This window comes from Terrapene carolina, unplaced genomic scaffold, assembly GCF_002925995.2.
Source record: "Terrapene carolina triunguis isolate 2854851 unplaced genomic scaffold, T_m_triunguis-2.0 Scaffold93, whole genome shotgun sequence".
Lineage (NCBI taxonomy): Eukaryota > Metazoa > Chordata > Testudines > Emydidae > Terrapene > Terrapene triunguis.
This window is the reverse complement of record NW_020664444.1, coordinates 6,436,030-6,458,861: the sequence shown is the minus strand read 5'-3', so window position 1 is coordinate 6,458,861 and position 22,832 is coordinate 6,436,030. Positions and strand designations below refer to the sequence as shown.

Below are 22,832 nucleotides of genomic sequence, written 5' to 3'. Positions count from 1 at the left end.
CCCCCCTCCTTTGTGTTACCTCAGAATCACTTTTTATTTTCTCGGAATTAAAATGCAGTTTGCAGCTAGAAATGATATCTGCCTGACCACAACCAGTGCCTGGGGCACGCCTTGGCAATGCCATCTGCTGGGTTGCTTGCAAATAATCACTGAATTATTGAACTGTGTGGCTCCAGCACTGAAATCTGGGTGGGTTTCACAGCAGTCCCGGAAGCACCGCCTTTCTGGAGGCTGTACTTCTGGGGAGTGAAGCAATATTCGCCAATAAGTTCTGGCCTAACGGGATGATGTCATGGCAGAAGTAGCTGGTGTGTGTGTGCATACCCGATTTCCCTGGGTATGACACAGGCTAACAGAAGATGGTCATATCTGATATTGAACCATGGTACATTGGTGAGATTCATTTCATTTGCCAACCACGTCACCATTAACCTGGTCTCATGGTCTCTGTGGAGAGAGAGCTCTGCTTTACTTTCTTTAATGATCTCAGGAAACAAGCTATATATAAAAATCAAGCTGATTTGGAAATAGAAGCTAGAAACTGCTGCTGAAACCACTCCTGGCCTCTCCTTTCCCCTGAAGGTGTAGTCATAGAATCTCAGGGTTGGAAGGGACCTCAGGAGGTCATCTAGTCCAACCCACTACTCAAAGCAGGACCAATTCCCAACTAAATCATCCCAGCCAGGGCTTTGCCAAGCCTGGCCTTAAAAACCTCTAAGGAAGGAGATTCCACCACCTCCCTAGGGAACCCATTCCAGTGCTTCACCATCCTCCTAGTGAAAAAGTTTTTCCTAATATCCAAACTAAACCTCCCCCACTGCAACTTGAGACCGTTACTCATTAGTCAGAACGTGACACCCTAATGCACCCCCAATATTAACAAGGAGCCCACTGAGTAGTCTGGGTTCAGACTGGTCTCGTGGCATGTACAATCTAGCTAGGTTTGGAGCCAGTTGGAGCGGAGGGGGGAAGTAGATGACGTTTCATACTGTAGCACGTGATGCTGTGTCCGGGGTTCTGTGGCTCGGTAGCTCGGTGCCGTCACAATGTCAGTGCAGCTGACAAGCCAAGGCAGCCCGCAGGTTTGGCTCAGATGCTGTCTGTGGACCACACTTGTCATTCTTGGTTGCTAAGGAGGCCTGCCTCAAGCCTTCTTCAGCCAATGCGGGGCAAGGCAAACATTAGTTCAGTAGCCTTTAACTTAAGTGCCCATGAATGAAGTAGCCTTATAGTCCCAGGCTACCCTCTGGTTTTCCATCGATCAGCAAGGCACAAAGTCCGAGTGAAAGACCAAGGCATTATTGCCAGTTTTCAGCCTGAGTTCGGACAAACATAAAATTGCCACCCTGATGTGGACCGGCAGCCTATTTTGTCTGGTGCCCCCTGCTGCCAGCATTGACCACGGCCTGATGCCTCAGAAGATGATCCCCCATAATGCACCTGACTGATCCAACTTGTGCCCATGGGGTGAAATTTCTCTGGTGCTCTGAAACACTTGGACTTAGGATGCCCCTTGGAAGCTCTGAACCTAGCTACAATCATTTTGCTTATACACAGAAGTGGCTAATCCTCTTTTGAAGCCAGTTAAACCATTTGCCTGAATGACATCCTGCAGCAGTGAGTTCCATAGATTCATTACATGTTTCTTAGGCAAGTATTTCCAGGTTGACCCCTTATCTTTCTTCAGCTCAGTTTGCTGGCCACTGTTGTATCCACTTTTCCCTGAGGCTCAGGTGAGTATAGAAGTAGCACGTGTTACAAATTCCTCTTATCGTTGAGGAGTCTAAGGTGCTATATGCTTTGTTCAGGCCTCGGCCTTGAGTTTAGACCATTAATAACATCTCACTGAGCTCACAGCTTGAAGCAAGCCCTGAAGCCCTTGTGGTGAGTTGGAGGAGAACAAAAAGGGCATCTTACGCCTCTGACCCCCTTCTCTAACAGGTTTCACCTGTCTTTGCTTTTTAAATACACCAGTTCTTCTCAGGGAGCCAGCCTCCCTTCCCGCTTGGCGTCTGACTTGGCAAGATTCCCAAGCGTGACGCTGGCTTTTAAAGATGGCCAAAACAACCTCCCCGCCCGCCCAACACACAAGCCAAGTACCGTTTCTAATCATTGGGCCAATTCCACACCTGGCGTAAGGGTGTAACTCCACTGACTTCAGCTGCATCACACCTGCTTTGACAAGGTGGGATCTGGCCCAGAATTTAGCCAGCTCTTGATAATGGGACGCCCCCAGCACTGGGTGGGACAGAGATACATTTGCATAAACAGTGAATTCAATCTCTCCACCCCGGATGAGCGACGGAACCCGGCTGGCCGCGCGTCAGAGTCAGCTCGTAACCAGGTGCAGTAAAAGATGCACGGCCTCTTTGATCATTTTGTGAAGCCCTATTAAAGGTGCCAGGAATGCGCGGGCCCCTCCCACAGCCTCCTCGTTAATCACTGTGGATTGCACTCGTGCTGATGGCTCAGGAGAACTCCAGTGCAGAGAGCGTCCAAGCAGGTCCTCGCGGCTCCAGGCTGAGAGAGACAGGAGAGATGCCCACGTTCAAAGATACGTCTCCTGAAATGGCAGCTGGGGGCAAACCCCTGTGACAGTAGAAGTAAAACTCCCCGCAGTTTCAGGATGCAGGGAGGGCAGGATGGAGGGAGAATGCCCAGGGACCCGCCAGGGGGACGGGACAGCTGCATCGAGGGCCCTGGTGCTCTAGAGTGGAGAGGAGGTTTGGGCAAGGGGCAGGTTTGGAGCTGGTTGGGCATGGTGGCACCATGCCTACCTTTGCCCACCTACAGAGGTCAGTGTGCTCTGTATGAGAAACCCCACTGGAAAGCCCCTGGCCCAGTGCCTGCCTGTCAGATCTGGGAAGGGAAAGGGGCTGATTCTAGAAGGAGGCAGGCCAGTCAAAGGAAATACTTGTTGGAAGGGTTATTCTTAATCCTTTTGGCTCGACAGCTGCCTGGGATGACCAGGTCACCTGGCTGCTCACAAGCCCAGGAGCTGGGAAAAGCCAAGCTCCACGTGCCTTGCCCTCGGAGAGTGGGATTAGGATGGTTTATTGCGTGCTTGGTCCCTGCCCCAAAGGACTTGCAGTGCCGCTAGACAGAGGACAAAGAGGAAGGGATACACCACGTAAGCAAAGTGATGGCGCGATAAGGATTGCTAGGAGCCCCATTAGGTTCACTCTGGTCGCGTCCCTTTTATGCGCTGGGCTGAGTAAATCGCCTCCTCTTCACCGCACTGAAAACCCCATGTGCAAATGCCTAGCGCAGGGGGATTCACCGGAGCACATGGTTCCCAGAGGGTTCAGGTCTGTCCAGTGCAGCATCCCCCAGTCTGGTTTTAAGTATGGGAAAGGTCCTTGGTGCTCTGGTAACTTGTCCCCTAAAAGCTCTATGGCATCAGGTGAAGGGGATTGCAGTTTATTTTGTAACGGGCAGCCAGGGAGCTCTGGCGTCCAGGCAGACACTGGCTAGCAGGTCACATATGAATGGGGTGGACGTAGTTCCGTGGAAACAGGCCGATTCGCCCACAGATCTTCCCTCTCCACCAGTTGGGGTCGGGGCAGTCCAGCACCTCGATGATGTCCCCTCTGTAGAAGGCCAGCTGGGACGGATCGTGGGAGGAGAAGTCAAACTGAGCCTGGACGAACTTCGGCTTCTTCACCTGCAGTGAAACCAAGCGAGAGAGGAGTCAGGAGGGAAAGAGAGAGGAGGCATCAAAGCTACACAGGCAAACGCTGCTTCCCCCCTCTGCCCTCAGCGGCGGGGAATTATGGGCAGGTGCTGCCACCGGTGTTGGGGAGGGAATTCGGTGTGCCGACACGGGACACTGGGAGCCTCCTGGCACGGAATGGGCAGGGGTGGAGGTGGGCGTCTGAAAGCTTTTGCTAAAGGGACCGTGCCCTGGCTGATGAGTACAAACACGGACGTGTCCATGACCCACCATCACCTCTTTCCCCCGACTGACAATGCGGGGTCCTAGCCTCCGCTGGGGTAAATCCGCAGAACTCTCCAGAAGCCAAAGATTCGGGCTGATTTACTGAAAGTCTGCATCCCGAGCCGAACGTTCCCCAACGTCCGGCCATTCAGATCTGGCTCTAGATCCCTGCAACATTAGCTGCCCGCTCACAATCCATCGACTTTCATCACATTTCCTTACCGGCCTGGGGCCTTGCTTTATCTGAGCAGCGTCCTAGAAACCCTCGCGGGGCATCTGCCCCCTCAGAGGCAAAAGCAAGTCGTGCCCCCAGAAGCAGAGCGGTCTGTGCCCGATAAAAGTGGACCTAGGACCAGCGCTGTTCTGGTTGGTGGTGGACTGAGTATATTGCTGGTTCCCACCCCAGCCCTGAGTGGCGCCCTGGGCATTAGCCGTCTGCTAGCCCAGGGATACGCCGAATCCATCCCCTTTTCAGGCTCCCTCTCCCGTTCGCTTTGTTCTCCATTTCTCTGCCCTCAGCACGTTGAAGGACAGCTCTGCATGTCTCGGGCTGCACCACGCCCCTGCGATTAAGCTGCAGGCCCAGAGCCAAGCTTTGCAGCTGGGTGGCAGGAGAGAGATTGGCAGGACACCCAGGGCTCTGCAAACCTGGCAGCGTGCAAAACAGTCTCACCTAGAGCTGGGGGAGGAGAGAGAGGCAGGAACCCCTCCCCCCGCAATGGGTTCAGTCTGAGTAACTATAGTATAGACATAAGAACAGCCACACGGGGTCAGACCAATGGTCCAGCTAGCCCAGTATCCTGGCTTCCGACAGTGGTTGGTGCCAGGTGCTTCAGAGGGAATGAACAGAACAGGGCAACTATCGAGTGATCCATCTCCTGTCGCCCAGTCCCAGCGTCAGGCAGTCAGAGGCTTAGGGACACTCAGAGCTTGGGGTTGCACCGCTGACCATCTTGGCAAATAGCCACTGCTGGACCTGTCCTCCATGAACATACCTGATTCGTTTTTGAACCCAGTTACACGTTTGGCCTTCACAGCACTCCCTGGCACGTTGGCTGTGCGTTGTGTGAAGAAATACTTCCTTTTGTTCGTTTTCAACCTGCTGCCTATTCATTTCATTGGGTAAATCCTGGTTCTTGTGTTAAATGAAGGGGTAAATAACACTCCCTCATTCACTTTCTCCATGATTTTATAGACCTCTGTCATATCCCCGCGTAGTCCTCTCTTTTCTAAGATGAACAGTCCTAGTCTTTCTAATCTCTCCTCAGATGGACGCTGTTCCATACCCCTAATCATTTTTGTTGCCCTTCTCTGTACTTTTTCCAATTCCAATATATCATTTTTGAGATGGGGTGACCAGAACTGTGCACGCAGCATTCAAGGTGGGGGCGTACCGTGGATTTATATGGTGGCATTAGGATATTGTCTGTTTTATTTTCTCTCCCTTTCCTAATGGTTCCTAACGTTCACTTTTTGGACTGCCGCTGCACATTGAGCAGATGTTTTCAGAGAACTCTCCACAGTGACTTTCTTGAGTGGTAACAGCTAACTTAGATCCCATCCTTTTGTATGGATAGTTGGGATTCTGTTTTTCAATGTGCATTACTTTTGCATTTATCAATATTGAATTTCATCTGCCACTGTTGCCCACTCACCCAGTTTTGTGAGATCCCTTTGTAACTCTTCACAGTCAGCTTTGGACTTAACTATCTTGAGTAATTTTGTATTGTGTGTAAAGTTTGCCACCTCACTGTTTACCCCCTTTTCCAGATCATTTATGAATACGTTGACCAGCACTGGTCCAGGGAAGCCCACTGTTTACTGTGAAAACTGACCATTTATTCCTACCTTTGGTTTTCTGTCTTTTAACCAGTTACTGATCCATGAGAGGACCTTCCCTTTTATCCCATGACAACTTAATTTACGTAAGAGCCTTTGGTGTGGGACCTTGTCAAAGGCTTTCTGACAGTCCAAGTACACTTTATCCACTGGATTGCCTTTGTCCACATGTTGGTTGACACCCTCAAAGAATTCTAACAGCCTGTGGCTGTGTCCTCTGTGCCTGTTATACCACGCGTATTGTGAAGTGGCTGCACTGGGGCCTTGCCTTGTGATTTGGCTGGTGAGCAGTAGGCATGCTGAGCTGGGCACTGCCCTCTCCTTCTTTCGCAACCCTCCTGGAGTAACCTGTGTGGGCAGCCGAACAGCCCTGTACCTCATGGTTCTGGTCGTCGTCTCTCAGGAAGATCTGTTGCTTTTTGGCGATGGTCGTGGTTCTGTAGAAATCCACCAGCTCGTTCAAGGAGTTGAACTTTTCTTCCCAGAGGAAATATTTGCCATTCCTCTCTCGGAGTACCTTGAAATGCTGGACGTGTTCCCCATAGCTGTGGACACATTCAGAGAAGAGGGCGGTTATTCTGAAAGGTGGGCTTTAAAGCAAGTGGGTCACAACTCCCCTCCTCTCCCCCCAGAACCAGCCTGTAGGGATACTTATCCAGCCCCTCTGGCAGGATCCGATTCTGCAGCATCTGAGCTTTTGTTTCTGGCCTGTCTGTTGCAAAAGCCAACGCCCTGGTTTATAACAATCGGAGCTCTGGTTCCAGAACATCACAGCTCTGCAAGCTAGTCCCTAAGGCCTCAATCCCCCGTGCAGACCCCTGCTCAACTTTTCACGCACGATAGGACCACTCACACACCCGACGCTCGGCGTGTGCCCAAGTGTCTGCAGAACGGGGGCCCAAGCGTGCGAGCCGAACTTGACGGGGAGGAACTGCGGGTTCCAAAACCCGGGCTTCAGATCACCCGCTTGGCGTCCTGCCTGCATTTGAATCTTCTCGTCACTTGCACAATGCTAATAACTAATAACCTGCCCTTCACCAGCCCCTTTCATCTGAGGTGCGCCGGGCGCTTTGCACCTGTTAATTAATTAATTAAGCCTTGCAACACCCCTAGGAGTAGAGGAGTATTTTTCTAGCTATTTAATGGATAAGGAAACTGACAAGCCCATATTCCTTGCGAACTACAGGACAACAGGTTTGTTTCCCATGCACCCTGGTAGTGGTAAAGCAGAGTCCGGCCGAAGATAACACATCTGGGTAGGTGTGTTACAAACACACTGATGGTGTTGCTGATAGATAAGAGGGTTGCATCAGCACTTTTATCCCACCCAGCTGATGCTTAATTCCTACTGATTGACGTTGCAGGCCAGTGACGGTTGTGCGAGGTGCTGGGCATGATGACCTCAGCAAATATTCACTTCCCACCGTCAGCTAGAGATTAAACATGTCTGCGGATAAAAACAGGGGTGTATTCGAAAGTGGCAACACACGGCTTGATTTGCCTGAACTGGGACAAACTTGTTTTTGTTTCAACACGAGCCCAGTGTCTGCTCAGGGCTGTTTGTACTGACGCAGCTAAGGGGGAATGGAAAACATGGGATAATGTGGTGTTGGCTTTATTGTGCTGGGGAGGGATATTTGCATTACTACTACTGATGTTAGCAATAAGTGATCAGAACGGGGCTCTACCTGTCTGTCTACTCTCTGCCCTCCATTAAGGCAGAGTTAACGTTGATCTTCACTCTCAGAAGGCCAAGCGGACCTAGGCTTAAACCTCTAAAAACCCGGGAATAAAGAGTTAAGGTACAGACCTAGTGTAAACCACTTAAGTCAATGTAAACCAGTGTAACTGAGATCACAACCTGGGCTCTGGGTCGCTCAGGTGTGTAGGAGAAAAAACCCATCAAGGGTTTTATAAATCCAAGCTAACGCCTTGCACTGCCCCGGGAAATGAACGGTGCAGTCGATGGAATGCAGGTGTATGTGCTCCCTGGGTGGTAGGGTGACCATATTCCCAAAGGGAAAATGGGGCACACCCCCCTGCGAGGCTGTTGCTGGGTGCTGGAACCCTGCCTCTCCCCCCACCCCCAGCCCTGCCCCCCCGCTGCGTAGGGCTGGCATGGCCCTTTGCCCCCCCGCACATTCCTCCGCACCACACCCCACTTTTGTCAAAAGTGGGTATTTGTCCCTTTTGCTCTTGCCAACTGATCAACTTGGCAAGAGCAAACAATACAAATGCCATCTTTTGCCAAAAAAAAAAAAAAAAAAAGTTGGGATGGCCGGGACAGGGCTTAAAAAAGGGACTGTCCTGGCCACAATGGGACGTGTGGTCACCCTATCCCTGAGAGATGCTCTGCTAAGCTACCAGCCAGCCGCATTCTTTAATGGAGATAGCCTATCTCCTAGAACTGGAAGGGACCTTGAAAGGTCATTGAGTCCAGCCCCCTGCCTTCACTAGCAGGACCAAGTGCTGATTTTTGCCCCAGATCCCTAAGTGGCCCCCTCAAGGATTGAATTTACAACTCTGGGTTTAGCAGGCCAATGCTCAAACCACTGAGCTACCCTCCCCTATGCACCCTTGTGCAGCAGGCTAGCACAGTGCCTATACATGGCCTATCTTGCTGACTAATATGGTCTCATTGTGTCCTGGGGCTCCCACCCCGTCTGTGTCCATCTGTTGTCTCAGACTTAGGCTGGAGGCTCTTGGGGAAGGGACTGCCTTTTTGTCCTCTTTGTACAGCACCTAGCACAGCAGTCTGGCCCATGACTAGTGCTCCTAGGAGCGACACCACTATACATAACAATAAAGCATCAGAGCAGCCAGTTGCACTTAAGAACTGGAGGGGAAGAAAGGAACGCACCTTCCCAGAAACTCTATTTAGACTTGACAGCTGAAAGTCAGAAAAGAACAGCCCCGTTTTGCCACAGGGTCGGTGCTGCGGATCAGAACCCTGCCCTGGCGGCTAAAGCCCATAAAACAGAATAGCCACCTGGACGCCATGGGCAACACAATGTCTTTTTATGAATGAGTCACTGACTTTCCGTCCCGGGAGGCTGACGTCCCCCGGGCGGCTGGGATCACATCTCCCGTTTACAGCCCCGCTGAACGGGGAAGCTTTCGGCACAGGGGCGTGGAGCTGAGCGTGCCTGGCCTTGCTTCCCTTTCCCGTAATGACGGCAGGGCCCAGAGACGCAGGCAGAGTGTGGCCTGGATTTGCCGTGGAATTAAATACAGGGGCGGTACAGTCCCTTTGTGACTGTAAAAATCTCCCCCTGGATTCTCAGTTACTCCGTGGGGCAGGACCAGAGGGCAGGGGGTTGAGAGGGCTTTGAGCCACCATTATCCTGCTGGTATTGTGGGGTAGGTTAGATTGGCTTTGGGGTGGCTCTAACTTGTGCTCGGCTTCCCCTGGACCCTAGGAAGCAGAACATAGCCATAGTGCAATGTGCTCCCGCAGCCCTGAAAATCCAGCTCCAAACCCTTTATCCCTTGATTGCTAGCTCTGCAGTGGGACAAAGCAAAGCCCTGGCCCGGAACCCCCGAACCTCTGGGACATCTGGATCCGGAGCCAAATGCATCTCTGATCTTAAGGCTGGCTGTCAAATCCCTCCCTCTTGTTTGGAAAGGTTTGTCCTGGCTTTGTTTCAGGGGGATATCAAATCTCCCCCAGACTTCGTCACCGTCCCCAGGTCCCCCAGGGCAGGCTGAGCCCCGGAATAACCAGGCTGATGACTGAGCTGTGACAATGAGAACCAGGGAGTGGCTCTTCGCGGCAGGGAGCCTTGGCGGGTCTGGGCATGCTGTGGAAAATGCTGGAGGCCAGTTGTAAGGAAGGGGCAGCAAAGAGGTAACAGCTGCCCGAGCGTGGAGTTGCTGCAGGAGTTCAGGACAACAGGGGTGTGGCCTGGGCAGCAGGTCAGTATAAATAGGAAGCGGGGGGCAGGCAGGGCAGGCCAGCCTGGCTCATTTGAGGTGGGTGGAGTTTGCGGAGGAAGGGCTAGTGTGAAACGTTGTGCTGTGGAGGTTACAATACGGTGAGTGAAGAACATTTTAAAACACAGAGGCCCATATAGCAAAATCCTTCCTTAGGGAGAGCAAGAGACCTGTCAAAGCGACTTTAAGTTCAATACAGGACAAAGGCATTGTTACAAAGCTATGTTCTAGGCAGACACAATGACTCTATATATCAGGTGCGCACACACACAGCTGGGTCTAGAGCCGTGGTTCTCAACCAGGGGTCTGGGACCCCCTGGGAGCTGCGAGCAGGTTTTGGGGGTCCACCAAGCAGGGCCAGCATTAGACTCGCTGGGGCCCAGGACAGAAAGCCCCACCGCCTGGGGCTGAAGCCAAAACCTGAGCAATGTAGCCTTGCAGGACCCAGGCAATTGCTTGCTTGCTGCTCCCTAACGCCGGCTAGGGTGACCAGACAGCAAGTGTGAAAAATCGGGACAGAGGGTGGGGGGTAATAGGAGCCTATATAAGAAAAAGCCCCAAATTTTGGGACTGCCCTATAAAATTGGGACATCTGGTCACCCTAACACCGGCCCTCGCTTTTATATGCAGAAAACCAGTTGTGGCACAAGGGGCCCGTGGAGTTTTTATAGCTTGTTGGGGGGCGGGGGGCTCCGAAAGAAACAGGTTGAGAACCCCTGGTCTAGAGCACAGATCGTTCAATTGCAAAATACAGGCTGCTACTGCCCGAGCTGAAGGAGCACTCCACTCTACTGGCATTGTTAGGTCATTTATCCTCTGTGGGTCTGGCCACTAGAGGGCGATATCACTCTCACACACACAAAGCCAGCCACTAAGGGACGGAATCTCTCTCCAAATGTGTGAGTCATAGGAAGTGAGCGACAGACCGGCTGCACAGGGCTAGCTGAGGAGAGCATTCGCCCCTGGGTGCCTTCCTGTAGTGGCTGATGGCTGGTTACAGAGCGCCGACTCCTAGGGGAGTTTGGGTAAGTCAGGAGACAAATTAGAACCCCACAAGGAGCTGTGTGAGTCTATCTGCTACAGCCAGCAAGAGGTTAGCGTTTGGGTTAGTGAAATGGAGACGCCCCAAATGCAAGGTGGAGATTAAAGGAGAAAGCCAGTCTTAGGCATTCGCTAGCCACCAACGCAAAGTGCTGTGACTCAGACCCAGCCAGAGATTCCTGCCATCCCACAAGGCTGAAAAGAGACAGTACGAAGCTAGGATCAAACCCCCAACAGCTACTCTACTTGGCTGGCTTGCTCCTGCCTCCTAAGGGTTGGTCTGTTCAGGCCCTCTGGGCACATCCCTTTGGGTGCAGTATGGGAGGGTTCCACATGAGCCCCCAGGGTTTAATTGGATGGGCCATGAGGAGTATCAGGAAGATTTATGGATGGGGATGCTGGGCTTGGTCCTGGCTGGGACTCACTGAATTCCAGCTGGGACATGGGAACAGAACCGGGGGTTTCTCTCGTGCCCCCTGCCCAAGGATCTCCAAGTGCTTTGCGAACAGCAAACTGAGCTTCGATGGACTGTTATGTATAAAAGGCAGCTGGGTCCATTTAAGTCTCCTCTGCATGACTGGTGTCCATGCTGCTGACGCACCCGGCGCCGCTCGGCCTCTTGTGCCAATACGCCCACGTTCCCGCCCAGCAATGGTGGGGCTGGTGGGGAGTTGAGAGGGGCAGCAGAGGAACCTGCGGAGAAAGGTGTTCACTGTCCCATTATAACAACCCAGTGTGTAGCACATGGAGGAAAGGCTCCTGTTTCTACCCCAGATTCCCCCAGCCCATCCCCAGAATGAAGGAGCCTGCTATGTGTCAGGTTTTCCAAACCGAGTGGGCTACCAGCCTGCACCGAGCACTCGGGCCTGGGAGCAGAGCTTTGGAAGAGGCGTCGATCCTGCCCAATCCTGCTGTGGGGCATTCTATGACTATGTTGAACAGCATTGGTCCCAGTACAGATCCGTGGGGAATGCCGCTAGTGAACATTACCCATTTATTCCTACCCTTTGTTTCCTGTCTTTTAACCAGTTACTGATCCATGATAGGACCTTCCCTCTTATCCCATGACAGCTTACTTTACTTAAGAGCCTTTGGTGTGGGACCTTGTCAGAGGCTTTCTGACAGTCTAAGTGCACTATATCCCCTGGATTGCCGTTGTCCACATGTGGGTTGACACCCTCAAAGAATTCTAATAGGTTGGTGAGGCATGACTGCCCTTAGCAAAAGCTGTGTTGACTCTTCCCCCAACATATGGTGTTAACTATAATTTCAACCAGTTTGCCTGGTACTGAAGTTAGGTTTACTGGCCTGTAATTGCCAGGATCGCCTCTAGAGCCTTTTAAAAAAATATATCAGCATCACATTAGCTATTTGCGCCTCATGTGGTACAGAGGCTGATTTAAGCCATAGGTTACCTATCACAGTTAATAGTTGTGCAATTTCATATTTGAGTTCCTTCAGAACACTTGGGGGAATACCATCGGGTCCTGGTGACTTCCTACAGTTTAATTTATCTATTTATCCCAAAATCTCCTCTACTGACACCTCAGTCTGGGACAGTTCCTCAATTTTGTCACCTACAAAGAAGGGCTCAGGTGTGGAAATCTCCCTCACATCCTTTGCAGTGAAGCCTGATGCAAAGAATTCATTTCGCTTCTCCACAATGACCTTGTCTGCTTTGAGTGCTCCTTTAGCACCTTGATGGCCCAGTGACCATGCTGCATCTCCTGCCCGCTCTCCACCTACACTCTGTCACATCTATCGTCTGTGCTCTTGAGATTAGGGGATGGACACGCAGAGGGTTTGAGACGTCTGTTCTGTATGGAGGGCTATGCCTAGTGGTGTAGACTGTTTAGCCATCTTCCTGCCTGGCAGTGAAAAACATATGTGATCTCTGTGGGCCAGCTGAGATCTGCGCTCCTTTATTACCTACCAGGCACCATTTCCCTTCTTGATCAACACAATTTTTTTTTAAAATGGGGGGAGATGGTACAGGAGAGAACAAAACACCAGTGTCGTTCCTAGCAGCGTCTCCACCAGACAGACGCCCAGCGGAACTGTGCATAAATACCCCTAAAGAAATGACAGCAAAATACCATGTCCCACGGCAGGCTGAGACAGCGGCATGATGCAAAGCGTTTGGGAAGCATTGCAAGTATCAATCCCAGCAGCTGCCTTGTGGAACAGGGCATTCTTGATATCCTGGCGTGGTCTGCCAGTGTCATTCAGGGGGCATGCGGCTCTCTATAGGGAAATAAAAAGACAGTATTCCTGCCCCAAGAAGTGAATCATCTAAATCAGACACAGCACAGCCAGGGCAGAGACTAAACAAAGGAGGGGGTGTGTGTGGATCTGGGAAAGGGTGGGAGAGATCATGTAATGAGCATATTATATTTTAATGCCTGCAACCGAGGTCAGTTCCTGTTATGTTTTCAGCTCCTATAGTAATATAATTAATTGTTAGGTGCTGACAAGATGCGTGACACAAACCAGACAGCCCCAGCCCCAAAGATCTTGCAGTTTATGTCTACGAGTCGCCAGGGAGACAGGATGCCCTGGGGAAGCCAGGACTATGGTTTGTTTGTTATTAATATCATTGCTGTGAGGGATGTGAGCGAATGGAGGGCAGGCTGGAACGGAGAACGTGTTCCCGGCGGTGTGGATCAGAGAGGGGCCAGATGCAGAGGAAGTTGTGGGAGAGCTGGAGGAAATGGGGAATTGATATTGGTGAATAAAGGAAATGTGTGTGGGGGAGTGATGTGATAAGAGATTGTGTTGGGAGATGTAGGGTGAAGCCTCACCTGATTTAAATTGGGTGGCTCCATTGAAGTCCACCTCCATTGAGCTACACCAGCCGAGGAGCTGGCCCATAAGATGCAGGGGGAGAGAACACTGCTGTGAGGACTGAATCTTGAAGTTCCTCGTGAGTGCAGGGATCTGCCTGCATGACTCAGATTGCAAGGTAGAGACCAACTTTTGAACTTGCCTATCCCCACACTAGCACAGTTAGAAACCTCAAACTTGTCTTGTTCTGTAGCTCTCTCGAGATCTAACCATCAGGCCAGTTTTGACGTAAATCAATTTGGAAGTTTTAAAGTGATAAAAATTTAAAGTTTAAATTTGATATGTTCCCATCCCAGGTGCTTTAACTCATGAACATTGGCACCCACAAAATGAATGAAGACAGAAATCTTAAACTTGTCTGGGTTTTCACTGATAGAACAACCCCTCAGGCATTTTTTTCACATTACATTAAAAAAAAAAAACCAGAAAAACCCCTGATTTATTTGCTATCATGAAATTTCCCTTTTTGTTTTCTTACTCATTTTGTTGTGGGTGTCTGCTCTGAGTTGATTACTGGAAAGTTAAACAGGGAGGGGGAGTTGTATAATGCAGTATCAGAGCTAATAGCTTTGTGTGTGTGCTAATTAAGAAATAATTGAAAAGGAGAACAGTGATTAAAAAGTTGCAACATAACTAAAGCTGCTACGCCTTTACCTCATGGCCGAGTCCTACCTGAGTGAGAACAATGACGGGCTCCCAGCGCCTGCTGGGCTTGGGGAGACCCTGGCTGGCATGCTGCTCCATGCCAGGCTGCCATGAAATACAGATCCCTCCCCGCAGTCACTCGCTTTGCACTGGGCTCTGGGGCAGGGAGAGCAAACCAGCTCCGTTGTCCCCGGGCAGTGGGACTCTTCAGGGAGGAGGAGCAGAGAGGTGACAGATGTGGGGGCGGGTCTGATCCTTTCCCCTCCACTCATAACCCCATGGTCCTACTGACACTGTCTGTTCCAGCACCTGCTGGGTGGCTGGTCCCCTCTGCTGGGAGGCTGGAGCATCCAGTGACCTCTCGAATATCTCATGTTCTCTGGAATATCCATTTGACTTCTTCTTGCCTTCCCTCCTGGCCATCTTCTCTGGGTAGGGAAGCTGGTGAGGGTCACCAAACCTTGAGCACCTCCTCTTGCTTCTCAGTGATGCTCTCAAAATAGTAACATTGCAGAATTCCAATCGCTCGGAAGGGGGATCCAGGCAAAGAGCCAGCAGCGGGGGGCGAGGGATTCCCCGTCGGAGAGGGGCAGGTCTTGTAGCACCGGGTGTTTTTGGTGGACAGAATGCAGGACCTGACACTGCAAGTCACCCCATGGATTTCCAGGGGAGCTAGTCAACCTACGGGAGGGTGGCCCAACCCGGCCCCATGGATTTCCAGGCCTGATTCTCGTCTCATGTCAATTTTACGCTGGTGCCCCTCTATTGTCTTGGATGGAGTTATTCCTGATTTACCCCAGAGGGAGAGGAGAGTCAGGTTCAGTGTTTTGTTAGCTACCTGGCTGGCTTTCCACCGCCATGTCACTGCCACCGTCACCTCTATGTCAGCAGCGCTCCCCCTAGATTTCAGCGGGGGTCATGCAGGCATGTTCTGAAAAACCCTTGGGCCCATAGTAAATTAGAAAAGCCCCCGGGGCTGAGTGGTGAAGCCCGAGGCTGGTTTAGCCGGGGGCTGATCTGGGGAAATGAAGAATCTGCTAGAAAGGCAGCGATTCCAACAAGGGGCCACGCTGTTAAAAGAGAGAATCCCTGAGTCTTTTCTTCCTGGTCCTAATTTCCCCAAACGCCTTTTCAGCAATTCCTAAAATTAAACCGTAAACCCCGATCCTACCACTGGATTAGGAGGGGCAGACCCCTGCCCCCAGAGCAGGTTCAGATTGCCGGATCAGGGCCGCATTAGGCAGGGCCGTTCCTTGGAAAGTCAGTTGCATCCCAGGGCCAGAGGCTAGTGTGAATGAACTCAGCTAGAACCCAGACTGAGAGACTCTTCCGAGGAGCAGACGTGTGCTGAGTGTGCCGAGGGGAAGCTGGGTTGATTCTTTCAGGGACTGCTGCTGTGTTTGCTACATGAGAGTGGAATGCATTGAACTAATTAGTGAATTCTCTCCCACGGAGCAGCTTGCAGCGTGTGCCCTGCATGTTACAGCAGGAGAGATTAAACCAGCCGGACCGGCTGCCCAGTTAGCTAACAGGGAGCTTTTCCCGTGGCCAGGTTGATGGGAACTGTGCTCTAGTTTCTTTCTAGCAGGAGAGCTCAGTGGACTCCTTGGGGGTCTCCCTTGGGGTGGACTTTCACACCTGATTGCATTGTTCAATACTAATCCTTAGCACTGATGTAGCATTTGGCTGGAGATCTCAAGCTGCTGTACGACGGAGGAGAAAGTAACATTCTCCCCATTTTACAGATGGGGAAACTGAGGCACAGGGAGGGGCAGGACTGGCTGTGTTCAAGGCAAGCCCTGGAGCCCCTCGGCAATTAGTCCGCTGGCTGGGTCTCCGTCATTTCTGGGTAGACGGTCAGTGGTGAATTCTGTGCTCCTTGTTTTTGGGAAACATCTCTGTTGGCCTAAAGCATTTGTAAGAGCTTTTGCGAAATAAAAATGGAAAAGCAAAACCAGCAGGGAAGGTGGCACCGGGCTGTCTTTTTGTTCTGTGTTTGTACAGCACCGAGCGCAGTGGGGTCCTGATCTGTGACCGAGGCTCCTAGACGCTGCCATAAATAATAAAAATAAAAATAGGACCTTGGCTTATGAGACCAGCTGTAGGAATGGCTGGCGGCAGCTCTGTGGCCTGCGCCATACGAGGGGTCGCTCTGGCCCTTTCTGGCCTGGAAATCTAAGAATCCACGAATCCATCTTCCAGTCGGAGGTACAAGAGAATTCCCCTTGGTTGCAACGGGCTCCCCCTGTTACTTTCCCTGCCGCCAGTGCCTGCGACTGCGCATTAATGCCGGAGTAAGTCACCCGCCTTATCTCTCCGATCTCGACAGCAACAAGCCGAGCAGCTGCAAAATCAGGCGTTCGGTTGGCGCTCTCTCCCCGCAAACCCCGCCTCAGGAAGGGGGGTTTGTTGATCCCTCGCTGGGGCGCCTTCCTTCAAGAACAGCCACATGGTTCAAATACTTTCAGGCCATTCAGTTGGACTAAGTGTTGCTGGAGAGCAGAGCCAGCTGCATGGAACTGGCTCCTCTGGCTTGGGGGCCTCCAGTGGCTGGCTGGCATGTGACCGAACAGCAAAATCCGCTCCTGCCATAGCAAAACAACAATCCCCACGGGAGAGAGCGGTTCGGAGCCGGCCGCTTACAACGCTTTACAAAGGCACCGCTGACGAGCTGCTTTGCCAAATGATGTACTGGGCCTGGTTTTTCCCACCCTGTGCTTTGGTGCCCCCAGTGGGAAACGTGCGGGCAAACCTCAGTGCGCGAGGCAGGGGCAGGGCTGTGCTTTTGCAAAATCAGTGGCGGCGCGGCCTAGTGACCTGGAAGACCTGGCTTCAGTTCCTCGCTCTGCCACTGGCCTACGCAGTGAGCTTGGGCAAGACTTGCCCCCCCCTCCGCCGTGCCTCAGTTTCCCCATCTGTAAAATGGGGAGAACGAGACTGCCCTCCTTTGTGAGGTAGCTGGAGATCTACCAATGAGCAGTGCGAGGTCAGAGCTAGGGATTATTGTTATTAAAATGGCTCAACCTAAAATTCACGTGTGAAGTGTCCCCACGAAGGCAACACAGCTTGTAATGTAGGGCAGGCTGAGAAAATCTCTGCATGCTGCTTATAATGGACATGGACAAGCCGTTCCCCCAGACGCCGTCCCTGGGGCGGCTGAGCTGTCACAGGCTCCTGTCTGATGGCCATTGGTCAGTGACTCTTCTTTGTAATGCCAAAGCTTCCCCTGGGATTTCCGATCGCAGCAGCAGGTGCTGGCAAAGGAGACGCGTCCCCGACAGCTGGGATCCAAAGCGAGCTTGCCAGGGGGAACCGGAGCCGGCCAAACACTGGCTGTGGCAACAGAGAAAAGAGCTGATTCACCCCACAGCAATGAGGCTGCGATGGGGGTTCCACAAGCTCCCTTGGGCGTCTGGTCAATAAGCCTCAGGCATGAATAAGGATGTGGGTAAGAGAGGGACCACGGGCCAGGGCACAGAACCCCGACCTATGGGGCAGGACACCTGGGCTGGGGGTCCCGGTTTTGCGTGACCTTGGGCAAGTCCCTTCCTAGCTGTTTCCCTTCCCACCTGCTGTCTGCTTAGACAGTAAATGATACGGGCTGCGCTGTGTTTCATCCAGCCGGGAATCAAACAGTGGGTTCGGGGAGGGGGCGAAGAAGGGAAGTTAACGAAGCACTTGGGGGCTAAACTCACTCTGGGCCCGTCCCAGAGTCTTTCCACTGACTCCTCTGGGCTTTGGATCAGGCCCCCGGTGTGTGACCGGGACACTCCCCTGGGCTGAGATCTGGGATCCTCACAAGCAGCTTCACCAGATTAAGTCCCGCCCTGTCGGGGCGGGACTGAGCCTGCCTCAGCCAGACGTCACTCCAGGTGTGTTTTACAAACAGGACCAACGTTCTGTTAAAAAGGGCTGAAATCAGCATGCGGGAGCCAGAACTTGCCCAGGAACCGGCCCTAGCCTGTGGAACTCACTGCCACAAGAGATGAGAACGGCCACAGCCCTCACCACTGTGGAAGGGGATGCCAAACTCCTTTCTGACATCCCCGCCGCCAAGCACAATGCAAGCAAACAAACAAAAACCCTGTCAACTAATCCCACTCTTTCTCCTGCAGGCTGGGAAGGCAGAAAGAAAGAGGTTAGAATCATGGAAATTGGACCGTCGATTGCTGTTATTTCTCCATTGAAATATTTACAGGGCACTGAAGGACTGTGGTGGTAGCGTCCAGATAAAGAGATAGACAATGGGTATGTCTAGGGATGGACGGATCACTGAGCAGTTCATTCCCCTTCCATCCCATCTTACTGGGAAATGGATCCAAACATTTATGCTCCTGTGAAACTGACATCCCAGGACAGACGGAGGAAGAGAGGGGGGTTGGAGAAGGGGCAAGGGCAGGGCCGGCGCTTCCATTTAGGTGACCTAGGCGGTCGCCTAGGGCACCAGGATTTGGGGGGCGGCATTTTGCCGCCCTTGGCGGCAATTCGGCGGCGGGGGGTCCTTCCGCGCTCCGGGTCTTCGGCGGCAATTCTGCGGCGGGTCCTTCACTCGCTCCGGGAACCGCCGCCGAAGTGCCCCGAAGACTGGGAGCGTGGAAGGACCCCCCCCACCGCAGAATTGCCGCCGACGACCGGGAGCGCGGAAGGACCCCCGCCTAGGGCGCCAAAAACCCTGGCGCCGCTCCTGTGCAAGGGCCCTTGCAAAGATCTGCTTTCTTCTGCTCCCTCGCTTGCACGTGCAGCCCGGGCAGGTTTGCAGAGCTGGGCTGGTGCTGTAGTTAATACCAGTGCCACAGCGCCCTGGGAGCAATTGCTTTCATTACCAGCAAGAGCCTCCTTAAACGCTTAATTAAAGATCCGCGGCGGGAGACACTGCCTGGCTGGAAAGCACCCAGATCGGCCTGGTGAACGGCCAAGCCAGGATGAACAGCGAGCTGAGAGCCGAGTGGTCCATGAACTGGGGTTTGGGAGACAGGGCGTTTAGCTGTACCTTACACTGGAAGGGGCAGAGACTCTTATTATGTGTTGTTTGTACAGCACCCAGCACCCTGGGGCTCTGAGCTGACTGGAGCTGTCATTTTCAAGGCTGACGGGCCCAGGGGCAGCTTCATCCTCTGGAGATGTTTGCAGAGCCATTGCACGTCTGAGCCTGGAGTGACGGGCAAGGCATGCAGGGTGACTGACTTTCTCCCGGGATTGGGGCGCAGTTCCTTTGCCGCTGCTGCCCCTTGCTAGGCGGGCTATCAGCGCCCTGCTCTGGGAGCTACCAGCTGCCAGCTCCCGCACAGCTGCCTGGCATGGTTCTAGCTGGCACGCAGCGCTGTGTTGGTGCAGAGATAAGATCGGATCACGTGTGGCAGATGGTTTTGTACCCCCCCTGCCAGTGCCGGGGTGTGCGTGGGAGGATCTGGGGCTGAGGGAAGGCCTGCAGCGAGGGAGGGGATAGGTTTGCAGAGCAAAAAATAAACACGCTGAAACCGAGGGCTGGGCCAACCGGCGTGAGATCAAGTGAGAAGCAGCCCACACCTTCCCTCTGAGCAGGAACTGATCTGTCCCCTGGAGTCCTGGCTCCCAACCTCTGCTCCTACCACTCAGCCACACTGCTTAGTTGTGAGACAGTCCCGTCCCCCCGGCTCCCTGCAGGGGATGTTTTACACCCCCCAGCCCACCACAGGGCCTCAGCCTGCAGGAGAGCAACAGCTGAACTGGTTTAAGTCTGGCTAAGATCCGGTGCAATAGGGCACCTGCTCCCCCCGGGTGCTGGCCAGAGCCCCCAAGGGGAGGAGGATATCAGTGAAATCCAGCGACGCAAGAAACTCTCTGCTCCCTGCTCCTGGGCCAATGAGGGGCTGAGACGCAGGGGCGATGGAGGAGCGCCACCCTGTGGCTCCTCTCAGCCACCGCAAGCGGCTGAGCTGGCTGGCTCTGGAGTGGGGGAAGGGAAGGCTCTCTGTAAGGAGCCAGAAAGCCAGAGTCTGGTTTCAGTGGGCCTGTCGGTCATGTGAGAACAAGCCGGGGTGCTTTCCCCACCAGCTGTCCCGCCCGGTGTGGCTTGGGCAGGGTGACAGCCCTCATGCTGCAGGGCACAGGGACAGGAAGAATTCTTCTCCCCCCGGTCCTACCACGTTGGGCAATGTGCTAGCTGCTGTGCTGAGTTACGGCGGTACTGGAAGCAGGATGCCACGGCACCTCTCTTCCGGTGAGATCAGGCAATCTCTGAGCACTAGCCAGCTGCTCTCAAAGTGACAGGGCCCAGCACAGACACCAGAGGCCGGGCTGGCTTTGCCCATGTGCCTGGGAGCCCACTGAAAACAGCAGCATTGCGTGGGAGACCAGTGGGCTGGGTAGCCCCCGAGATGAGTGCCTCTCTCTCCTGACCGCGTTCCCAACCCGGATCCCATCTCAGCTCATTTGGGAGCCACAAAGACCATGTTGCTGAGCGGCTTCGTGCATTAGGGTGAACAGGAGAGATTGCAAACCCGGGGAACAAAAATCACCAGGGTGGGAAATGCAACTAGTGTCGGGGAATCACACACCAATACTCTGTGGGAGGCATAACACGCAGACGCTGAAATAGACCCAGAATGGGGAGGCGTTTGCTTTCTCTGTCATGTCCCCCACTGGCGGGGGCGTCTGCCTGCAGATCCCGGTAGTCTGCCCCAGGGCACGGCCCGATACCTACCGTGGCACCGATCCCCACTTCCATGCAAGTGGGAATGAAGCCGCCCCCCCTGAACCCGCTCTGCCGGCACCATACGCAGCGGCCCGTCTGCTCAGCTCACCCCGGACACAGTACCCAAGGGCTCCAGACTCTGCACAAAGCCTCCTGGGGGATTGGCTCTCGCTCCCTCCATGCCAGTGATTTTGCCCAGGTGGCTACACTCCACTGAGACAATTTAAATAAAATTTAAATTTAAATGAATGGAGATATCCTATCTCCTAGAACTGGAAGGGACCTTGAAAGGTCATCGAGTCCAGCCCCCTGCCTTCACTAGCAGGACCAAAGCAATGGGGAGGCTCACGTGTGTGGGAACCTCCCCAGGAGCTGAGTTTAGACTTTGGAACTCACGGCTACATGAGCTAAGGATCACCACAGCCGTCTGTTCAGAGCTAAATGCAAACCCCCTCTCTTCCTTCACATGCATCTGCAACTGCATAGACACCCAGCCAGCCCCACTGAACCATACACAAACCAAGGTGCTTCTCCTACAGACCGGGCAGCCACAAACACCTGGGATCCCTGGACCCTCAGCTTGGGGGGGGTTGCGGGTCTGGGGATCCCAGAACCCCTACATGGTGTGTGTTGATCCCATCAGCTCAATTTCTGGGGCACCGGCATCCCCTCCTGCCCCCTACCCTGCCCTGCAGCCTTGCTTGTGGCATCAGAAGATCAGTGCCCGGCACTGAGGGTGCCCGGGTGCTGTTGTTTTGGGGCCCCATTACTCACACCTACAGCTTAAAGCCAGGTGCAGGTACCCAGTCCAAAGTGCCTCAGTGCATCAGCCGTCAGGTGCTCGATCAGCCACCCGCTGTGCCTCTCCAAGGGGGAGCAAACAACGTGCAGAGGGGCACAGGAACGCGCCATCGGCCCAGCAGGAACCATAGCGGGCCGGCCTCTTGTTCTATTCCTGGCTCCCACGAGCACGGCCTCCCTCTCTGCCCTGGAGCGCATCGCTTGGCCGCTCTGTGCCGCAGCTTCTCCACCGCGCATCATGGCCATGACGCTGCCTGTCTCCCAGGGGGAGCTGGGAGGCCCAGGTCAGCCCTCTCCAGTGCTCGGCTGAAATCGAAGTAATTAATGCTAACGCAGGATGTTTGTCAAGCGTCAGCGAGCACAGTTAGTACAGGCTACAGTCAGTATACCAGGCTCACTCAATCACCACTGGGATGCAGCCACCTCTGGGGTGGGCTGCAGCAGCTGCTCGATGGTGCACAGCAACACTCCACAACCACTTAGCATAGGAAGCCACAAATAATACTGGGGCCGGGTGAAGCAGCAGGAGAGTGGAGTTTAAAGCCCTGGGGGGGTGTTTAAAAGGAGGAAAATAGCCTTGCCCAGCATACCGTAAAGCAAATGTGACCTAAAAGGCTGGAGCGTGCCACCTTGAGACTATGCTGGCGTGCGTGGGACCCTGCAGGGCTAAGCCCCAGAGCAGAAGGCAGTGAAGTGCAGCGAGCGCTGTCAGGAAACAACGGAGGAAATGCGAGTGCAGAATTTCTGCTCTTCGGCCGGGTTGGCCTCTGTTCAAAATTCAAGGCACTCGCTGCCAGTTCCAAGGAGCCCTGGGCAGGGAAAAACCCTCTCCCTGCTCCCAGGGGAGCGAGGTTAGTGAGCCGCCTGTCAGGCAAACTCAGGCCAGAACCCGACATGGTACAGGCTACGCGGCCTTGGCGACGCTAGACTGTGCAATGAGTTGGTGAAGACGGGCAGACAAGACACCTTCAAATGCCAGCCTCGACGTAGCCACAGGGGGAACCAGCAAGGAAATCAGCTCCTCCCTCTAGTCCAGGGGCGGGCAAACTTTTTGGCCTGAGGGCCACATCGGGTTTCGTAAATTGTATGGAGGGCCGGTTAGGGGAGGGGGTCATGGCC

At 53.4% G+C, this 22,832-nt stretch overlaps 1 protein-coding gene across 1 annotated transcript in view; it reads right to left on the bottom strand.

The window, feature by feature from the left end:
- Positions 1–771: 771 nt before the first annotated feature.
- GRAP (GRB2 related adaptor protein) overlaps positions 772–22,832 on the bottom strand; it is a 37,319-nt gene continuing 15,258 nt past the window's right edge. Inside the window, exons 4-5 of the mRNA XM_026650836.2 lie at positions 6,153–6,321; positions 772–3,664 (exon numbers count right to left, since the gene is read on the bottom strand). Of these exons, the coding sequence (XP_026506621.1) occupies positions 3,479–3,664; positions 6,153–6,321 (355 nt within the window). The 3' untranslated portion in view covers positions 772–3,478. The remainder of the gene's footprint in view (positions 3,665–6,152; positions 6,322–22,832) is intronic.